The following is a 22,603-nucleotide window of genomic DNA, read 5'->3' as shown; positions in this document are numbered from 1 at the left end:
ACAAAGACTCAGACACAAACTTCCCTCCACTCAGAGTTGAAAAAATCCGGTTTCCTGATTGGTCCTCTGGTCAGGTGCTTCCGGTGAAAGAGACATTAACCCTTAGCTATCTGTTTATGACAGACATGGAATAGGTAACTTTAGAGCGTCAGAAAAGATTAGAAAAAGGTTGTTTGTGCTGATGTCCTTTTTACCTTTGTTATCTGGGACACAGAATATATTACATAGCCCCGCAGTTAACTTTTATACTGTTACTAGTTCCCCGTTGTTCATTCTATTGATTTATTCTGTAATGTGGACAGTGAGGGACCAGTAGCACACGTTCTATATCAGAATCTAATATGAAATAAAGGTAATAGAGTTTGAGGCCAGAGGGACCACTAGATCATCTAGTTGAACCTCTTGTATGTCACAGGCCACCAACAGCACTCTCATACTAAACCCAACCACTGATAGTAGACCAAAGTATTACAGCACAAAAGAGACCCAACTATTATGTGGCACAGGCAAATAATAGGAGCTGCAGTGTATGAGTAGCAGGGAAATGATTAAGTGAGATTAAGCTAGACAGTCCTGGTAAGGACCTATATCCTTTGCTGCAGAAGAATTCCCAAGGTTCCTGCCAATCTGACCTGGGGAAAAAATCCCTTCCCAAATCTGCATATGATCAGTTAGACTCAGCATGTGAGCAAGAATCTGCCAGCTGTGCCAGTGAGGGAGAGACTGCTCAGCCCAGCCTTAGAGCACTGGCCCACCCTGTCCAGCGATCCTCCATCTGTGGTCATCTCTCATTCTTCAGAGGAAGGACAAAGTGGGCAAGCAAATATAAACCCAGAATAGATTGGGGGCTGAGGAAAATCCCTTCCTGACTCCTGCAGGGGACTTACTGAAGCTCTGAAATGTGAGCTTTTGGAAACATAAACTGGAAGGAGTTCTTTTGGGAGGTTGTTCCAGAACCTCGCTTCTCTGATTATTAGAAACCTATTTCTAATTTCCAGCCTGAATTTGCTTATGGCCAGTTTATACCTATTTGTGCCTATTCCATCACTGTCATCTAACTTAAACATCTCTTCACCCTCCCTGGTGTACACTCCTCTGATATATTTATAGAGAGCAATCATTTTCTCTCTCAGCCTTTTTTGCTAGTCTAAATAAGCCATACTGTTCCAATCTCATCTCAAAATAGGCCCTCCATTCCCCTGATTATCCTGGTAACTGTTCTTTACACATCTGTTCCTGTTTGAATTCATCTTTCTTGAGCAGGGGTGACCAGAATTGTATACAATGTTCTGAAAGAGGTATTATCAGTGCCTTGTATAATGGCATTAATACTTCTCTCTCTCTCTCTACTGGAAGTGCTATGCTTGTCAGGAATCAGGGTCTGCAACAGAGCTAGTCTGGAAGCAGCACCTGCAGCAGAACCAGTCTCTGGGCAATCTGATGAGTGCAGCTGGCCTATAGTAGACTGCCTGAGTGGCTACACTGCCTGATTGATTGGAAGGGTCAGAAGACTGGATCTTAGGCCCAGCAGTAGCAGCAATTCAGCGGCTGCTCAAAGCATTTGCTCGTGGTTGTGATAGCTCCTACCTTGTTCCAGCCCTGCTCCTGCCTTGCCTCACTCCAGGTAACCTGGTTCTGACCGAGGACTTGTACACGTGGCTCCTGACTCCAACTGTGACCTTAGGCTTGGGCACCTGGCTTCCAATTCCTGGGTATTGATTCCTGCTCTGAGCACTAGGCGTGACTCCTGCTCCAAGTGCCCACATCCTGGCCACTGACATAATCTGATATATCCTAGTTTTGCCAGACGCTGGGATTGGGTGAGAGGGCATGGATCATTTGATGATAACCTGTCTGTTCATTCCCTTTGGGGCACCTGCCATTGGCCACTCTCAGAGGACAAGATACTGGGCTTGATGGACCTTTGGTCTGACCCAGTATGGCCGTTCTTATGTTCTAGTGTTTTTCTTTTTCACAGCCACATCACATTAGTGGCTTGTAGTCATCCTATGATCTACCAGCACACCCAGGTCTCCCACCTCCTCTCTCACCTTTGTTCCAACTGATGAGGCCCCAGCTTGTGAGCCTCTATTATTAGACCCTAAGTGCGTGACCTTGTATTTTGTACTATTGAATTTCATTCCACTTCTATGGCTCCAGTCTTCAAAGTCATCTAGATCTTCCTGTATAACATGCCAATCCACCTCTGTATTGACTGTGCCTCCCAACTTTGTATCATTAGCAAATTTTATTAACACACTCCTACTTTTTGTGCCATGGCCCCAGCATTGGATAAGATTGGTCCAAAGAGCAGTCCTTGAGGAACTCCACTAGTAACTGCCCTCCAGTCCGATAATTTCAGCACAACTTGTTGCCTTCTCCCCTTTAGACAGTTTCTTATCCATTTTACAGTGCTTGTACTAATCCCTATCTTTTATAATTTAACTAACAATTTCCTATGCAGTATCATGTCAGAGCTTTACTGAAGTCCAAGTATATTAGATCTACTCCATTTCCCTTATCTAAAAATCAGTTTTCTTTTCAAAGAAGGAAAATTTGGTTAATCTGGCGTGATCTACCTTTGGTAAACTCATGTTAAATTAGAGCCCCCTTCTTCCATTTATCTCCATGTATTTAATTATTCTTTCCTTTACAGTTTGTTCTACAGCCGTGTGTACTATTGAGGTTAGACTAACAGGTCTGTAGCAGCCTGGATCACTTTTTTCCCTTTCTTAAATATAGGTATGCTACTAGCTATTCTCCAGTCATACAAACTACCCTAAATAAATTTATTAAAAATCCTTAGTACCAGACTACTTATCTCACATGCCAGTTCTTTCAGTATTCTGAGTTGGAAATTATCCAGTCTCCTCGATTTGAGTGTATTAAGCTCTGTAAGTTTTTCTTCCACCTGTGGTAATTTGCATATCTGTACACTCTCTTCCATCAGCTGTCCTGCCTTTATGCCTGTGTTCCATTTTTATCATCCATATTGAAAATGTAGGCAAAGCATTTGTTTTAGTCTTTGGACCATACCTAGATTATCTTTATCTTTAATCTCCTTTCCATTCACACTGCATAGCAGCCCAACCTCCTCCTCTTTTTAATTATATAACAAAAAAATCTCTTTAGTCTATAAGGTGCCACAAGATTCTTTGCTGCTTTTAAAGAAACCTCTAATTTATTTTAATTTCCTTGGCAAGAGCTAATCCATCTTGCCTTTTAGCAATTCCCACTTTATTACTATATTTTCTAACCTCCAAGATGTAGCCTTTTTTGCTGATCAGTGTTTTTTTGCATTACCTGTAGGCTCTCTGCTTACTCTTAATAACCTTTTTGAGATGATTATTCATCCTACTGGGTCTGGAGCTTTTCTCTACAAGTTTTTTTTTCTCCCCACCCCCCATTCCACTAGCACAGGATGCAAATTGCTGATAGCTTGTGTCTAATTGATTTAAAGAAATTCAAAACCTTCTACACATTTAAGTCAGAGATACTCAGTAGGCAGCCCGTTGGCCAGATGTGACCTGCCAAGGCTTCCTATCTGGCCCATCGGCTCACTTTAAAAAAAATGTTTATAATTAAATTCATGCACTGTGATGTGCTGCCAATCATTTGCCTATGACTTCCTTAGTAAGTAACTTACCGACAGTGCTTAATTTGTAATGAAAGAGGTACTGGATCTCAGCCCTGGCAAACCCCAGCACAAATTAAGCACTGACTTGGTGGCTGGAGAGTGGCAGCTGCTGGCTGGGTATCAAGCTCTGAAGGCAGCGTCAATGCAAGCAGCAGCACAAAAGTAAGGGTGGCATGGTGTGTTATATTGTCACCCTTGCTTCTGTGCTGCCCCTGCCAGCAGTGCTGCCTTCAGAACTGGGCGGCCAGAGAGTGGCAGCTGCTGTCCGGGCACCAAGCTCTGAAGGCAGCACCATCACCAGCAGCAGAGCAGAAGTAAGGGTGGCAATAGCGATGGCTCTGCCTCCAGGTGCAGAGGCAATGGGACTATGCAGGGGCTTCTAGGTTGAGGTGGCTGGAGCTCAGTGAAGGGAGGTCTGGTGTAGGGTTCTCAGCGGGGTGGGGTGTGTTCAGGGTGGTGGGGGAGTGGGGTTTGGTGGGATGGGCGTCTGGGTCCAGCTAGTTGTGGGTCAGTGGTGTGGGGTTCTGGATGTGGGGACTCAGGGTGGGGCATCAGCATGAGGGGTTGAGTGCAGGGAGCTCAGTGGGGGTGCAGGTGTGGGGTCTGGAGGCAGGGGGTCTGGGTGCAGGGCGGCTCCAGATGCAGGGGTTGAGGTTCCGTGGGGTGGGGTTTGGGTATGGAGGGATAGGGGGGTTCTGGATGTACTAGGTGAGGCTTGGCAGAGGTGTCTGGGTATGGGAGGTCTGGATGTGCAGGGGTTGAGTGGATGGGGGAGCAGCATATAATGATCCCTCCTCTACAGCTGAGGAGTGATGGGGATAGGAAGTATGGGAGGATGATGAGCTTGCTGCAGCTGGGGGAGGTTTGTGAGGGTGGGTCTGATATAGCCTCAGCCACTCCTTGCAGGGGAAGAGGAAGTCCCATCCTCTCCAGCCCAGGAGGGACTAGCAGCTGATCCTGGCTCCAGGGTAGGAGCCACTGGCTGGGGTGTCCCCAGCCCTCCAGTGATTTATCTCTCCACCGACTGCTCCAGGTGCCTGAAACGATGTACCTTCACTGCTAGGGAGTAGTGCGTGACTGCTTTTGCAGCTTCTCTTTGCTTACCTTTCAGAAAGTAATTTTTCTGAGGGGAAGCAAAGAAATCTGCGGGGGTTGTGAATTCTGAGCATGTGCAGTGATGGAGAATTCCCCCAGGAGGAAATGTTGATGAAAACTATTCAAGAAATCCTAAACTGTCTGACCAAAAGTTTTAAAATGCAGTTTGAGAATTTTAAAATTCCAAAGGATTTGTTTTATTTATTTGTGATCTATTTGTTATCTCTGTCACTGGACCTTGTCCTGCTGAAGCAAAGAAAATTATTGATTCAATTGATGAAGATGCCTTTAAATTAGAAATTATAAGGAATCAGAGCTCAGATGTCCTGAAGGCAGAATTCGGAGAAGTGAGACTTAGTGAGTTTGGGACTCAATATGCTGACCAGTTTCAGAATAGCCAGAATCTGTTCCGATTAATGTACCTCTGCAAATCTCAGTTTTCTACCATGAACGTTATAAAAAACCAACACCACAGTAACCAGACAGATGAGCATCCTCACATTATTTGAGTATCAGTGAAGTTCAGCTGACTTATTTAACTAATTCCCTGGTCTTCCCCTTTGAAATAAAAATTCATAGTTGACAACCTGATTTTGATTATCTTTCCATTTAACTTAAACAACTGTGATCACTCAATCCAAGGTTACTTCCTATGACCAGCCCTTTTACAATGTCCTCACCACTTATCAAGGCCAAGTCTAAAATTGCATCATCTCTTGTTAATTCACTTACTGTAAGATGAAGAAAACTATCACATCCAGGCATATCTGGGCCCTACCAGTATTAGTAGTATTTATTCTGCATTCTATATCCAAGAAGTTAACCTCCCATAATGACACTGTTCCTGGTAGTAGTTATCTTTCCTAGTAATATTAGAGATCTCTATCCATATCCTAGTCCAATTGTGGGGGGTCTATTAGCAGATCCCTACCACTGTCCCAACAGAACCTTTTTGACAATCCTTCCCCAAAGTGATTTTGACCCGAACAGATTCTATTTTGTTTATGCTATTGTGTCCTAATTCTGTACAGTTTACTGCATCATTGATGTATCGTGCTACTCACCGCCTTTACCTTTATTTCTGTCTTTCCTAAACAACACACACTCTTCAATACGTGTATTCAGATCATGATTACTATTCCACCATGTTTCTGTAATCCCTATAATATCCAGTTTGACCTCATCCACCAGTAATTCCAGTTCCTCCATTTTATTGCTCAGATTCCTTGTATTCTTGTACAACCATGTCAGTTGTTTCCCTCAGACCTCCCTCAGTTTTCTAGCTGAATTAGGTACAGTCCTTTCACTAACAGACTGCACTCAATATTTGTACTTTCCTTCTTGCTGTCCATACTCTTAACTTTTTGGTGTTCTTTTATCCCTTACTGTATCTTCATTTAACTGATTTTCCTCCTCCTGTGCAGTGAAGCCAGGCATGGAAATTTCACAAGTCTCTTTCAGCTTTCTCCTAATTTTAAGACCTTCTTATCAATTGTGCCAGCATTGATCTCAGAAGGTTAATGCCCCAGCTGCTCAAGTGAAGTCCATCAGTCAAAAGTCTTCTTTCTGTGAATGCCTCCCAATGGTCAATCATCCCAAAACCTTCTTCATACCACCAATCATTGAGCTAGCTGCTGACCTTCATTATCTTGTCACTCCTTCACCCTTCTCTAGAGACAAATATTCCACTGAAGATCTGAGCTTCTTTAAGTGACCTACCCAGCCTAGCATAGTCATCACTGATCTGTTCAGAGTCCCTGATCACATAGATCTGTCTTTTCCTGGTGTTGATATGAATCTGTCTTATGTTTTCTCTCATAGTAAGCTCTAAATTATCCTCATTTTTCCTTTGTCTCCAGTCCTTGGTTATCTGCATCTCTTCCTCTCTTCAGCAGGGACTGGCTTCCTTTCTTTTCTTCCTTGCCACCCCAACTTCTGCCTGTTTCTCCTCTTTGTTCCCCAGTGCTGCAAACCTGTTAACTCAGTTTCGCCACCATTAGCCAATCTCTTCCTCTGCCTTGTCCTTGTGGTCACATTGTTTCATGGATCACCTCCTCTTCTGTCAGTTCAAACAAGATCCCTTTTGTTTGGCAAGTGTCTGCAAATCTTGAATTGTCTGTACCACCTCCTCTCTCCATTCCTGCATTTCCTTCAAATTCCTGTCCCAAAGGTAGTTCATACTACTGACTTTTTTGTATTTTGGAAAAAATTGGCTGATCTATGTCATCTGGTAATACTTTGGCCAGTGTCAGAAAGGGAGAGTAATATTGTCTACATCAGCAGTTCCTAAACTGTGGTACGCGAGACATCTCTGGGGGCACACGGAAGAAATTGTGTAATAGTGGATTTTATTTATTAATTATTTTATTTATTGCATTTTCATAATAGGCTACTCAGACAAAGCTTTAAAATTCTGTGGGAATTTGTTACATAAAATATGGTGGTTAATTTACTTCAAGAAATACCAATGAGCACACAGAAATGCTGATGAATAGAGCCCTCACTTCCAATCACTGTACAGTGCGGGTTCAGTTGTCCAGCAACTATCTAGTATAACTGAGCTCAGAACGTAGTCAGGGTTTTAGTTTCAGTTGTATATGTCACACTATAACTATATCTGTGTGTAACAGTGAAATATAGACAGATGGCTAAAGACAGGTAGTGTTAAGAAGAACATGTAAAGTATCAGTGCTGAGAAGGAATGGGGTATGTGGGCAGCTGGTAGATCTGGAAGAGGGTATGCAATAAGAAAAGTTTGGAAACCTCTGGTCTACATAGTGCTTGTCTTGCTGTCAAATGTCTGGGACATCACAGAGAAAGTGTCTAAAAAACCTTCTGTCTTTCAGGAGTATGAGGCGTTGACCAAGCAACCAGGTTGCAACCCTGATGTCTGGGTGAACCTAGCATGCACTTACTTCCTCTTGGGGATGTATACACAAGCTGAACAGGCAGGCTTGAAAGGTGAGGTGTGTCTCTTGGATTAACTGTGGTAGGAGTTATGGTGTCTTAAAAACCCTTGCAATGTGTGACATTGCACTCCATATGATTTTAAGAAAATATGCTAATTAGTGTAAATATAATGTAACGGGAATATGCTTCATGCGAAAGGTCTCTTGTAAGGTATCATTACAAAGCCTATAATCTACTGAGTGTGGTCATCCAATTTGTATAAATGTATCATTCTTGTATCTGAAACTGGAAATATGAAATATAACTCTGAAGTCCTATTGTAAATATGCAAAGTGTGGGCCATTAATGGTGCTTTGGAATCTTGATAGCTCCAATCAACTAGGACAATTGGTTGTAAATGGCTGTTTACTTGCAAGCCTTCCTGTGAGTCAGGCCAGGAAGAATGAAGGCTTGGGGTTTCATGGGACATGTGACCATGCCACCTGGTACTGGAATCCATCTTAAACCTGGTGCTTTTCCATTTAGAAGGAGGGGTGGGTACCCAGAGAGACAAAAGATTCCTGCCGTGTGCCAAAGCTATATAAGGGGGTGGAACAGAACAAAGGAGGTTCCAGTCATGATAAATCCCATAGTTACCACCTGAGCTGGAGCTAACAAGAACTATACTGGGGAAAGGATTGGTCCCAGACTAGGAAGGAGTCCAGTCTGTGAAAGAAGCTTATTGGAACATTTCTGAGGGTGAGATTTTATCTATAATCAGTTTCTTAATGTATTAGGCTTAGACTTGCGTGTTTTGTTTTATTTTGCTTGATAACTTACTTTGTTCTGTCTGTTATTACTTGGAACCACTTAAATCCTACTTTTTATACTTAATAAAATCGCTTTTGTTCATTATTGTACCCAGAGTAAGTAATTAATACCTGGGGGAGCAAACAGCTGTACATATCTCTCTATCAGTGTTTTAGAGGGCGGACAATTTGTGAGTTTACCCTGTGTAAGCTTTATACAGAATAAAACAGATTTATTTGGGGTTTGGATCCCATTGAGAGCTGGGTGCTAGAGACAGGAGCACTTAAGCTGTTTTCAGTCTGCAGCTTTGGGGCACATGGTTCAGACCCTGGGTCTGTGTTGCAACAGATTAGTGTATCTGTCTCAACAAGAAAGTGTTATGGAGGCCCAAACTGGCAGATAAAACTGGCTCAGAGGTAGTTTCAGCACATCAGGTGACAGTCCCAAGGGGGTCTCTGTGACCGAACCCATCAGACAATGCATGCTACAGAAAATATTTTATGCTTTTGGAAAATAAGATCTGAAACAAGAATGCAAGAAGCTGATCTATCTAACATCTTGGCAGGGGGTTAGACTAGATGACGTTTGCAGTCCCTTCTAATCCTATGATTTTATTATTCTAAGCTTGTGTTCAAAGCTGTTTTATTTAACAAGAGGGTTGTAATGTCTCTTGCTCTGTAAGAAAGTCTTGGGTAGATGGAGCATCTGAAATTGAAATGGTCTATTAGAAATTAATTTCTCCCGATTGCAGATGACACTAAAATGGAGGAGTTGCAAGCACTTCGGTGACAGGATTAGAATACAAAATGACCGTGATAAATTGGGGAATTGGTCTGAGGTCAAGAAGAAGAAGTTCAATAAAGATGAGCACAAAGTACTACACTTAACAAGGAAAAATCAAATGCATAAATACAAAATTGGGAATAACTGGCTATGTAGTAGTACTGCAGAAAAGGATCTTGGAATTATGGTGGATCACAAATTGAACATGAGCCAACAATATGATATAGTTGTGAAAAAGGCTAATATTCTGAGGTGTATCAATAGGAGTACTGTATGTAGACACAGGAGGTAATTGTCCTGCTCTACTTGGCATTGGTGAAACTTCAGCTTGAGTATTGTTTCCAGTTTTTGGGTGCCACACTGCAAGAAAAATATGGACAAACTGGAGGAAAGCAATAAAACTGATAAAAGGTTTAGAAATCCTGATTTATGAGGGAAGGTTGAAAAAAACTGGGCATGTTTAACCTTGAGAAAAGACTTGTGGGTGGGGAAGGACCTGATAACAGCCTTCAAATATGTTAAGGGCTGTTATAAATGATCAGTTGTTCTCCATGTTCACTGATGGTAGGACAAGAAGTAATAGCTTAATCTGCAGCAAGGGAGATTTAATTAGATATTAGGAAAACTACCTAACCCATAAGGATAGTTGCGTACTGGAATAGTTTACCAAGGGAAGCTGTAGAATCCCCATCATTGAAGGTTTTTAAGAGTAAATTTAACAGACACCTTTCAGGGATGGTCCTGCCTCAAATGTAGCAGGATGGACTAGGTCAACTGTCAATGTCCCTTCCAGCCTTACATTTTTTTTACTTACAGATCTAACACGCATTTTGTGTTGTAGTTGACTAGCGGCAGGGAGTTACCATCCTGTTGAGTGTGAGCCAGTGCTACTGAAGCTAACCAGCGCAGAACAACTGTCAGAAAATGAAATGTAGGCAACAGTACATTGGTCTCCCTGACATGGGTAGGCCCCATATAGACTTTGAGTGGTTCAGTAGATGGTGTGCTGGCTTATGCATCAATGCTGAACCAAAGCAGTTTAGACGTTTGGGGGCTTATGCCTGCAAGGTGCTGAGTTCACTTAACTACTGGTCAACTTCTGTTGGAGTTGGGGATATTCAACACCTTGCAGGAGGACTTTGCTGTTGCAAGAAAGGGTCCTAAAGTTCCCGTGGCACTGTCTGAAAGAGGAAGGGTGAGAACCCAATTCCAATCCCATTCTGCCTGTCTAAAATTCTCACTGCAGTTTCACTTTGAGAAGTTACCCATCCACTTTCTGTCTATCTCTGTGTAGTATTTGAATAAAATCAAATTGCATTTTAAATCTCTTTCTTAGCAATTGAAAGAGAGGGTCTTCAAGTATGCATCATTGCCCCCACAGTAGTTATGCATGCACCTTATTTGTGCAAGATCTGATTTTTTTTTTAATGTCATTGTTCATTGGGGCAGTGCATGTTCCCTGTGCAAGGGCATAAAGGGTGAAGTGGCCACAACCCTCCTTCCTTCAGTTCTATCTTGCAGCCTATAGCAGCAAGGTGGAATCCAGTGGGTCTCTGACCCGCTACTCCTACTGAGCTCAACCTTTTACAAACAATTCTGTGAAGAAATTTATATTTGCCCTCTTATTTTTTCTCTTCTTCAATTTGGACATTCTAAAACCAACCCCTACCCCCTACAATGGGGCTAGGCACCCTCTGCCTACTGCTATGACAGACTTAAAATCTTCTAGGTTTAAACCCTGTCAGATCTGTGACTTACTCATCCTTTCTGGTTGATGGACATTGTTGCTGCTTATTCTGTTTGGAGGAAAGTCACATCTCAAATAAATATGTGGTTTGTAAATCTTCCTTGAGGACTTGGAGGTCAGGGGATGCATGACTGAAACTGTACTTGCTTGAACAATCAACGTGCACCACCTTGGACCTGGAAGAGAATACTGCCTCCGAAGAACAAAGAGAGTACTTTTCAGTGAGTGCTCCTTCTAATAGGCACCACACCATAGGGTTGATCAGGAATGGAAAAAGAAGGGGAAAAAACACTGTCAAAGTTGGTAGACTGGCACTGAGGCCAGCTGACATTAGGTTGGCCTGAACTCCAGCTCTTCTAGCACAGACAAATTCATTTTTGGAGCCAGCAATTGTGTCCTAACCAATGGGTGAGGCTGAAAGGCAAAGCCAAACAGAGCCTAGATATGGCTGCAAACATTGGGTAACACCATCTCAGAAGGAGGAGAAGAGATTTGTCTTGTGAACCCCAAGTTTCACTTCACTTGAAAAGTACATGCTTTCAGAATCAGACTTAAAAATACAAATGCGTCACAGCATGCTATTACTGAAAAATTGTTTCTAATTTTTATCATGGAATATAAATATTGTACTTACATTTCAGCATATAGTATATAGAGCAGTATAAACAAATCCATTGTCTGTATGAAATGTTAGTTTGTACTGACTTTGCTAGTGATTTTTATGTAGCCTGTTGTAAAACTAGATGAGTTGATGCACCCCCTGGAAGACCTCTGTGTATCCACAAGGGTACATGTACCCCTGGTTGAGAACCACTGGTTTAAGTCATTCGCTGAGATCGGAATGACAGCAAATCTGGCACTAACAAAGATTCTAGAACCAACCACTGTGCCGATTATGGTCCTGAGGTACTCTTACAGAGCACCCTAGATCACCTCTGGAGACATCTTTGGCATGGGGCTGATACCTGATATCAGAACTAAGCCCAGTTTATTACCACAGGGCTTCTCTTAAGATAAGATCTCCCTTCCTTCTCCCACAGGAATTGGCAGGGGAAAGTATGCTGCTGGACATAATAAAGCACAGGAGAAGGCAAGTCCAGTGATAAAAAGAATGTGGGCAGACAGCATGAGGCTGGCAGCCCATTGGGAGAGGGTTTTTTTGTGGCATTGTACACAAGAAAGGCTAGCAAGGTGGGAAGGCTCTTCTTTCATAAAGGAGAGGGAAGGAGCAGGAGCTCTTGTTGGGAAGAAGGAAAATCTAGGAAGGGATAAGAATGAGTCTAAAAATCACCCATTAAATTACTTTAAATATCTACAAGTTAATACAAAGAAATTCCATCTCTGGGAAGGGGTCATTTTGGGATGAGCTCTGCTTTCATGGTTTAGGATGCCAATAGAATTATTGTTCCATGTTACAAGGAAGGCTTTGCTCACTCTCCAGTTTTGTGACCACACAGATACAGTACCTGCATAATTTTCCTTTTTTGTAGAGGTATCACATACAGTCATTTATATGGTGCATTAATGGCCAGCTGGGTGGGGCAGAGATGGGAATACTGATTAGCTGGGGAGATACAGCCAAGGGAAGGTTTTTGGAAGAAGGACTTTCCCAGCAAAACTTAGTAGCTCTGTAGGATAAGCTACTTCAGTTGTGGGGCTCTTAAGGTGTACATCTTAAGAGCTCCACAGCTGGGGATGTGTGCCCTATGGAGTTCCCAATCTTGGCAGAGCAGAGTCTGCTACAGTGAAGTTTATGAGGTCCAGAGAGGAGGTGCCTTCTGTAAACTCTCCTCCCCTGCCCCCTTCTTGGTTTGGACATTAACAGCTTCCTGTATGCAATCTCCTTCTCAAAACTCCCTGTTCTTCCTGCCAACTGCTGCCACATATGCCTTTACACAGAGAAGGAAGAGAGATTTGTTGTGATAATTGGGCCTACAAATTTACTCTAATTGTGAGCTTAACTGTAAGAAGAGTATTAGTTCATAAATAGCACAATAACCATCCTATATTAACAAATGTTGATGAGAAAAGATGCAAAAGTGAGGCGGGCTGAATTAGTCCAAGCAGAAAGGGCTATAGATATAACTTAAGGGCTGTGTTAAGGTCATGCTTGGTAAACAAGAAGAATGTGGATCAAGAAATCAGTGAACCAAAGTTGGTGTGCTGGATATTATACCTAATTGGTGGAAAAAATAATGAGGGAATGGGCTGTTCTACCAATCACTCCATTTTGGGGGACTTAAAAAAGGGACTTTGGGAGAAAAATTGGCTACTGGAGCAAGCTTTATCATCATAGCTGCTACTTCCACCATCTCCTGGGACCTTGTCCCTTTGTCATCCTGATCCTGAGGGATGTCCTGACAAAACCATGCCAGAGAGAGGGAGCCAGATGACATCTCTTCCTCCAACAGTTTGGCTGAAACCTGAACACACCTGAGAGGAGAGACTTTGTCTCTCTCCTGCACCATTCCCATGTGCTTTTTTTTTTTTTTCCTTCCCTGCCTTATTTCTTCTCTCTTCTATCCCTCTTTTTTTTCCTTCTATATAATAAGAGTCTGGCTTACCCATCCAAGACTGCATATTTTGCAACACTGCTAAGCCTGTGACCAGAAAGAAGCAACTAAAAGGGATGCCCTACAAAGCCCAGTGCTGGTACAAGTTTGCCAGGTCACAGAGTAGCTGATAAGATTGTGTTCTGGGCCTGTGTTTCTCCAGCAATAAGGTTGCAAGTGAAAGTCAGCACCAGAGACAGAAGCTACATTTTCTGTTTTCCCCCCTCCTCACCCACACCTTTTTGTGGTATTTTTTTCTCTTGTTTTATCTTTTTAGAAATGGGATCAAATTTTAACAGCAGCAGGAATAACATCTCAAGCCCATCTCAACTAATTTGTAGAATCATAGAATGGTAGGACTGCAAGGGACGTCAAGAGTTTTTTAATCCAGTCTCCTGCTGTCAAGGCAGGGCTAAGTATTGAGTGGAGGGGACTCTTCTTTTTTTCCCCTAAAGGACAACAGATATCTTTAATATCATCTAAGAGACACCATCACCGGTTCATTCACCTGCATGTCCACCAATGTAATATATGCCATCATATACCAGCAATGCCCCTCTGCTATGTACATCGGCCAGACTGGACAGTCTCTACGGAAAAGGATAAATGGACACAAATCAGCTTTTAGGAATGGCAATATACAAAAATCTGTAGGAGAACACTTCAACCTCCCTGGCCACACTATAGCAGACCTTAAGGTGGCCATCCTGCAGCAAAAAACTTCAGGACTGGACTTCAAAGAGAAACTGCTGAGCTTCAGTTCATCTGCAAATTTGACACCATCAGCTCAGGATTAAACAAAGACTGTGAATGGCTTGCCAACTACAAAACCAGTTTCTCCTCCCTTGCTTTTCACACCTCAGCTGCTAGAACAGGGCCTTATCCTCCCTTACTGAACTAACCTCATTATCTCTAGCTTGCTTACATATATATACCTGCCCCTGGAAATTTCCACTGCATGAATCTGACTGATGAATCACCCACGAAAGCTCATGCTCCAAAACGTCTGTTAGTCTATAAGGTGCCACAGGATTCTTTGCTGCTTTTACAGATCCAGACTAACACGGCTACCCTCTGATATCTAAGAGACTGACAGTCATGAGGGTTTTCCTTTCTAAAAATTCTCTCCAGCTAAAGGAACAAGGGCTGTTGTTAAAAAGAGAGCCTTATTTACTATTTTACATTTCAAATGCTTTATCTATTTTTTCCTTTTCTGTATCTTTAATAAAAGGTTAAAACGATTTTAATGGTGTATTTGCCATGGTACTCAGCAGACCAAAGTCTCTGTATACCAATCCCTGACACTTTGTTTAAAACTCTTTAATGTTGAACAGTGACTGGATTATAATACCTTTGACACTCTGGGGCCCATTTATTCCATCTAAATTGATATAAGTTAGAGCTGATTTGTGTTAGCAGACCTAAATAGATAGTGTTGTAGCAGGATGGTGTAATTCCTGGGTTCTCTGCTGTGCTGGGCCTTGCATCATAGTTCCAGGAATATTGCTGTGTAATTTTTAAGGGTCTTGCAACATAATTTACATTAATTGTGGCACATGGTACTTGAAGCCTTGATTAAGGGTTGATTGCCTGTATTTCTTTAGAGATGCATTTTTCTCAGCGTGCTTTCTATAGCATCTTTCATACAAATGCTATCAAATGTACTAAATGTTTTAGAGACAAGTAATAAAACCATGGAGTTAAGGAAGACAAGAGGCAAAGGCATGGGAAAAATGTGTGTTCAGAAAATTAAAAAGAGCCGTAGAGCTGATGAAGATGAGAAACACAGGAAGACTTGTAAACAGTGTCAAGATTTTGCGAAGAAATTGCGAAGAAGTTCAGCTATAGGCTGTGTGGAGTGGGTGGGTTAGTGAGATGTGCTTGGGCAAGCTAGTGGTGTGTATTGGGGGGGTCGTACAAATAGTGAGGGAAAACTTGAATTAAAAACGTTCCTTGTGTTAGTACCAGGGCTCTGAAACGTACTGTTGGATTTTCCTTTCAGCACCTAGAAGTCGACTCCAGAATCGTCTGCTCTTTCATCTAGCACATAAGGTATGTATGTCTCTTTGCTCACACTTCATGTTTCTTTCTGAATTTTGAACTGTAATTGGTGCTGGACTGATAATCTTCCAGAATGCGTCCTCAGGATAGGTACATCATGGGTTGCAGCAGAACAAACCTTCCCAACCACTAACACAACTGCATTAATCTGACATAGAGAAATCATCTGTAGGTGTAAGAGGGAAGCTCTGAGAAGACACCGGTCTGCTAGGAACTAGAATGAGACCCACCAGTTCACTTCGCATAGGCCTAATAGAAACAGTCTGACGGTATTTTTTGGCCATTGCCACCCTAGGACCTGATTAGAACCACTGACATAAAAGGCAGCTACTTCCACTTTCTTTCTTCTAAGATCATCTAATTCTTCTCAGGTGGGGCACATCTTGGAACTAACATTTTAAGTAGGGCTGTTGATTAATCGCAGTTAACTTGCTATTAACTAAAAAAAAATATTCACGATTAACAGTGCAATTAATCGTGATTACTTTTTTAAAATTTCAATTGGTAATCTATTATTTATTAAATATTTTTGGATATTCTATTTTTTCAAATATATTGATTTCAATTACAACACAGAATACAAATTATATAGTGCTCACTTTATATACTTTTTTATTACAAATATTTGCACTGTAAAAATTATAAACAAAGGAAATTGTATTTTTCAATGCACCTCATATAAGTACTGTAGTGCAATCTCTTTATCGTAGAAGTGCAACTTACAAAGGTAGATTTTTTTTTATTACATCACTGCACTCAAAAACAAAACAGTGTAACAAACTTCAGAGCCTATAAATCCACTCAGCCATATTTCTTGTGCCGCCAATCGCTAGGACAAACAAGTTTTGTTTACATTTATGGGAGATACTGCAGCCTGCTTCTTATTTATAACGTGACCAGAAAGTGAGAACAGACATTCACATAGCACTTTTGTAGTTGCGTTGCAAGGTATTTGTGCCAGATATGCTAAACATCATGCTTCGGCCACCATTCCAGAGGACGTTTCCGTGCTGATGATGCTTGGAAAAAAAAAAAGTGTTAATTAAATTTGTGACTGAACTCCTTAGGGGAGAATTGTATGTCTCCTTTTCTGTTTTACCTGCATTCTGCCATATTTCATGTTATAGCAATCCTGGACCATAACCCAGCACATATTGTTCATTTTAAGAACACTTTCACAGCAGATTTGGCAAAATGCAAAGAAGGTACCAATGTGAGATTTCAAAAAATAGCTCCAGCACTTGATCCAAGGTTTAAGAATTTGAAGTGCCGTCCAAAATCTGAGAGGGATGAGATGTGGAGCATGCGTTCAGAAGTCTTAAAAGAGCAGCACTTTGATGTGGAAACTACAGAACCCAAACCACCAAAAAGAAAATCAACCTTCTGCTGGTAGCATCTGACTCAGATGATGAAAATAAACATGTGTCGGTTGGTCCGCTCTGCTTTGGATCATTATCAAGCAGAAGGCATCATCAGCATGGACGCATGTCCTCTGGAATGGTGGTTGAAGCATGAAAGGACATATGAATCTTTAGCGCATCTGGCACGTAAATATCTTGCGACGCTGGCTACAACAGTGGCGTGCGAATGCTGTTCTCGCTTTCAGGTGACGTAAAGAAGACGTGGGCAACATTATCTTCTGCAAACTTGTTTGCCTGAGTGATTGGCTGAAGTAGGACTGAGTAAATTTGTAGGCGCTAAAGTTTTACATCGTTTTATTTTTGAATGCATTTTTTTGTACATAATTCTACATTTGTAAGTTCAACTTTCATGCTAAAGAGCTTGCACTACAGAACTTGTATAAGGTGAATTGAAAAATATTATTTCTTTTTTATAATGCAAATATTTGCAATCAAAAATAAATATAAAGTGAGCTCTGTACACTTTGTATTCTATGCTGTAATTGAAATCAATACATTTGAAAATGTAGAAAACATCCAAAAATATTTAAATAAATGGTGTTATATTATTGTTTAACAGCACAATTAATTGTGATTAATTGGGATTTATTTTTTTAATCACTTGACAGCCCTAATTTTAAGTAAAATGACTGGTAAATGATATAAAAATCTCCTGAGCTATTCAGTTCCCCCCAAACACAGTCTTGTTTATAACAGGGAAATTTCATTTCATTTCATTTCAACAATGATTGAGGCACAACCTTCACTTTGTTGCATTTTGGTATGTTCAAGAATAATTGAACAGATTATAGAGGAGTTGGCTTGTTTTATCCTAGCCCACTCATGAGAGCTCCTTCACTTCTAGCCAGCAAATTGGATTGCTTTTGTTCTATAAATAGATCACAGTTTATTAGTAACAAGGGAACTTTTATCTCCACGTCATGAACCACTTGTGAATAAGTGGCTCTGTCAATTTAGAAACATCAAAGGTTAAGAAAACAACCACATCAAGAAGTGCTTGTTTCAGAGTAAATGTATTGATAAAATTGGATTGTCTTTCACAGTGGCCTTTTAAACTTGACAAAAGAACAGATAAAATGCTACTATTCTAAGCCCTCCACTTTCCAACAAAAGTCTTTATTATGTATGTATTATGAAGTCATTGTGATTTTTGTGAGACCTTATAACCTAAGCAAGGTCACAGAAATCTCAAGTACTGCAAGAAGTGGTATTTGTTGTTCAAGCTCCAAATCTATTAAAGCGGGTAAGCATATGCTTAACTTTAAGTATGTGAATATGCTTAAAGTTCAGAATTTGCTTAAGTGCTTTGCTGGATTGGGTCCTCATTAGATGTTTGGGCATCAGTGGGTAATGCATTCTTCCCTCTGACTCATTTTTGTGCCGTGTCCCAACATGCAGCAAAAGGGCACTACTTCTAGAGAAACTGTGTTTTGGATGAGAGAGAAAAAAACCCAGATACTGTCACTTTCTGCAAAAACTCCTGTTCACCCTGTTGTCCCAGCCAAATTCTAATTTGGGTAGTTGCATTCTGTCTACCTAAGTCTCTCTGCAGGTTTTTTTGAAAACATAATTCTTCATTTTCTTTCCTAAAATCTGTTGTGTACTGGCACTGGCACAAATTGACTAACACCCAGAGGTGTCTACGCTACAATGATGGTTGAACAATCATTATGAATATAGTCTGCAAAGTACTGTAGATCCTCAGAGTTACAAACACCTTGGGAATGGAGGTGGTTCTCTGAAATATTTGTAACTCTGAACAAAATGTTATGGTTGTTCTTTCAAAAGTTTGACTGAACATTGACTTAATATAGCTTTGAAACTTTATTATGCAGAAGAAAAATGCTGCTTTTAACCATCTTAATGTAAAAGAAACAAACACAGAAACAGTTTCCTTACCTTTATTAACTTTCCCTTCATTTTTTCATTAGTTTACATTTAACACTATACTGTATTTTTTAGTCTTATCTTTTCTTGTCTCTGCTGCTGCCTAGTTGTGTACTTCCGGTTTCAAATGAGGGGTGTGATTGACCAGTCAGTTCGTAATTCTGATGTTGGTAACTCTGAGGTTCTACTGTACTTTAGGAGGCTTTGGAATGAAAGAAGCATAGGTGGCGAGTTATATGGGCCCGTGGTGCGCATGCTCCACCCATATTCAAGAAAGTGGACCAGCTGCACCAATGTTTGGGCTTATATTTTCAGAGCCATCCCGTCCATAGGAAGGACTGAGGCAATGACCCCGGGACCCGCACTTTGGGGAGACGTGGGGTCTGGGGGGGCCTGGTGCTGGCAGCAGCAAATGACCTGGCCCCAGCCCGCCCCATTCTGCTCCTCTCTGCCCCACCCTGCCTCTTCCCACCCCTGCTCTGCCCACGCCATGCCCCCACTCCATCCCTTCCCCCAAGTCCCTGCCCTGCATCTTTCTGGCTTTCGCTCCCTCTCCCGAGCGATGCCGGGAGCTGGCAGGGCAGAGTGGGGTGGGCCGAGGCTGGAACCCATTCTGGGCACCACTAAAAATTATACAAACCTGATGCCCATGCTATGAAGATATAAAATTACTGTTTTTGAGCACTGTTGGCTGTGCTGAAGTGTTATTGCATGACCAGCTCAAGCAAGAGGGAAAGAGAGATGAAGCAAAGATGAGCAGCTAGATATTTTAAATGTGGGAGACCTATCAATTAACAAAAAAACACCCCAATTTAAAAATCAGCAATAGAGCGGGTTCATAATTACCATTGCTAGCAGCAATGTGTATAAAATGGGGAAGCATCAGAATTGTAAGTGACTTGAATGGTCTGATTAAATGGATGTTCTTGACTACTTTATAATTTGTTGCAATTGCAAAATTGTTTGTTAACCATGCTCTCTCCATTTTACATTTGTTATGTAAATACAACAATTGTTTTAAATGGAAACTATTACATTACTCTGTATGGAATCACAGAAATTGGAAATGTGAGGTCTGGGGAAAAAGAGAACTAGTCAGTGCCACAAAATAGTATTGTGGGAATTGTCTTTGCAATAACCTTTTGCTCAGCGAGAGCTGTGGGTTTTTTTGTTTTGTTTTTAGCGGAGAGGGATGGGAACTTAGTTCCTGAGAACTAAGCTTTGGATCCAAAACCAACAAATCTTAGCTCAAATTATAGTAGTAAAATTTTATATTACAGATTTATTTTGAGTATGGAGTATCTAGTCCATCTCCCTGCTGTTACCCCGTACATCATGGCATATCAGGTTTAATTATGTCTGAATCAGACTTGACAGTTGTGTGTTTTAGGCTCAGTTATTTCCAATGATGGCTTTCTACATCTTCCCTCAACAGATTTCTCCATTGGCTAAACAAGTTTTAAAGTTAGAAAGCAACTCCTAATGTCTAATCTGAATCTTCTCTGCTGCAGTTCAATCTCACTTAGTATTATTGTATGCCTTTCCTGATTAATATGACTAATTGCTCTTGTTTTCCTTGCTGAACTCTTTTGGAGATTGTCTGTCTCTTTCTCTTTAGTTCAGTGATGAAAAGAAATTGATGAGCTTCCACCAGAATTTGCAGGATATCACAGAAGATCAGCTCAGTCTGGCATCTATCCACTATATGCGGTCCCACTACCAAGAGGCTATTGATATCTACAAACGCATACTGCTTGATAACCGGTTGGTGTCTCTTTTTTTCCTCCCCTCCATTCTCAGCCTCACTGCAGTATCTCTGAAGAATTTGTGTTTCCTTTCCATGTGGTTGCTTGGCTTCTGGAAACTTATTTTTGGTGGTATCGACAGTTTTGTGTCTTTCCCTCTGTGAGAAGGGGACACTGCAGCTATCTCCATTTTGTCACTGGAATCAGAACTGTTACACCCATAAGGCACAAGGGGGAATGTGTCCGCCTCAATCCCCTATTTTTAATGTGCTTTGTTCTGTGACCCATCCTGGGACCCCCTCTCCTGTTTCTTATGAAATGTTGCAGAATTACAAGCAGAGCAGAAAATGTTCTGAGTGTGTCTTACCCACAATACAAAGCATGTACCTGTCACTTTAGTTTTGTTTTGTTTGGCTGATTGCCTGGCTGGCCCTGATTTTTAGTTATTGAACTCTCTTCCACCTCAGCCTTCATAAGAAATCCTCAGTCTTGTTGTTTTTATTCAAGGGATCCTGTGTGTCCTTTTGAGCTCTGAGGATTTTTTCCATTCCCATTTATCCTGTTATTACCTCTGTCCCAGGATTCCACGTTATAGCCACCAGCCTCAGCCAGGAAGTGGATAAGGAACCAAACCTTCGGAGATGTTGCTGTTGAGCAGCACAGGGTTTGTTTTTTCCCCCCAACCACATCTTCACAGACAGTTTTTAGTGTGCTGCCTATGTAATATTCTCTAGATCAGGCCTGCACAACATGCGGCCCACGTGAGCTCACTGTGCGGCATGCGGGAGGTGAGTAGGCAAGTGATGGGTGAGGGAGGGGGGCTGAAGAGGTGGGTGGGCAGTGGTGGGGGGTGAGGAAGCAAGCCAGGGGGGTGGGGGGCTGAGGAGGCAAGCGGGTGGGCAGTGGTGGTGGGGAGAGCAGGTGAGTCGGCGGTGGGGGTGAAGGGCTGAGGAGGCGAGTGGGCGGGCAGTGGCAGGGGATGTTGTGTTTTGGGGGGGGCTTGGCGGTGCTTGGGGGGGTTCGGCGGGGCTGGGGGAGTTTGGCCCTCAGCTGTTTTCTTTGGAGTAATATGGCCCTCACCGCTTTACGAGTTGTGCAGGCCTGCTCTAGATGCTGCTGGCCTGGGAAGCAGGGTCCAGAGTCAAAGGAAGGCTTTGCAATGTATGAATGGCTATTCTGGAACAGGTCAATGGTCTTTTGCCTCTGACAGTGTGTAATGCTGAATGCTTCAGAGAAAGCTGAAACACCTCCATAATACATATCATTGTGTAATTCTGTGCTTTGGGAGGAAATTTCAGCCTGACAGTCCCTAGTCACATATAAGGCTGTTCTCAGGAACTCAATACTTGTATTTGTAAACGGTACATGGGAAGCTGAGGGAAAGTCAAAAGACCTTAATATTCCTTTTCAGCACAATTTTCTGGCAGGAGATGAATGCTTCTGTGAACACTTCCTCTTTTGCCCTTCAGGGAATACCTGGCTCTCAACGTATATGTGGCTTTATGTTACTACAAACTGGATTACTATGATGTGTCACAAGAGGTGCTGGCTGTTTACCTTCAGCAAGTTCCTGACAGCACCATAGCTCTTAACCTCAAGGCTTGTAACCACTTCCGTCTTTACAATGGCAAGGCTGCTGAGGTATCTATTGGAAAGCCCTTCTGTCTTGTCAGTCTCATTTGAAGTCTCATGCAACTTTCTTTTTCTTGTTGTGTTATCTGCCTTATACTTAATCACGGTTATTGACAAATGGCCTTTTATCATGTCAGTGTCCTCCCCCAAAGGATATCACCTACCTATCCATAGTCTTTACATTGTTGGGCACTTAGGTTTTCTGTTCACATGCTGGCCTTTCCATTTTCCCAATGCAAGTTTTGCTTTACATTTGTATGAATTATCCATTTGCAACAGTCAGCACGGTGAAGTGTGTGCGGGGGGAGGGGCTGTTTTTCTCCACCAACCCAGCTTATCACAGC

At 41.9% G+C, this 22,603-nt stretch overlaps 1 protein-coding gene across 5 annotated transcripts in view; it reads left to right on the top strand.

Annotated features, from left to right (window-relative positions):
- The window catches only part of TTC26 (tetratricopeptide repeat domain 26), a 70,565-nt gene that overhangs the window by 6,783 nt on the left and 41,179 nt on the right, over positions 1 to 22,603 (top strand). For all 5 annotated transcript variants that reach the window (XR_003998411.1, XR_003998410.1, XM_030547997.1 and 2 more), the window contains exons 4-7: positions 7,579 to 7,693; positions 15,516 to 15,565; positions 20,501 to 20,646; positions 22,097 to 22,268. Coding sequence is in view for 3 of the 5 variants with exons in the window: in XM_030547997.1 (XP_030403857.1) it covers positions 7,579 to 7,693; positions 15,516 to 15,565; positions 20,501 to 20,646; positions 22,097 to 22,268 (483 nt within the window). In the remaining 2 variants the exon portion in view is untranslated. The remainder of the gene's footprint in view (positions 1 to 7,578; positions 7,694 to 15,515; positions 15,566 to 20,500; positions 20,647 to 22,096; positions 22,269 to 22,603) is intronic.

The sequence above is a fragment of the Gopherus evgoodei genome, chromosome 1, assembly GCF_007399415.2.
Source record: "Gopherus evgoodei ecotype Sinaloan lineage chromosome 1, rGopEvg1_v1.p, whole genome shotgun sequence".
NCBI classification, from domain to species: Eukaryota; Metazoa; Chordata; order Testudines; family Testudinidae; genus Gopherus; species Gopherus evgoodei.
The sequence above is the reverse complement of the archived record's forward strand: the minus strand, read 5'-3'. Positions and strand labels throughout refer to the sequence as shown.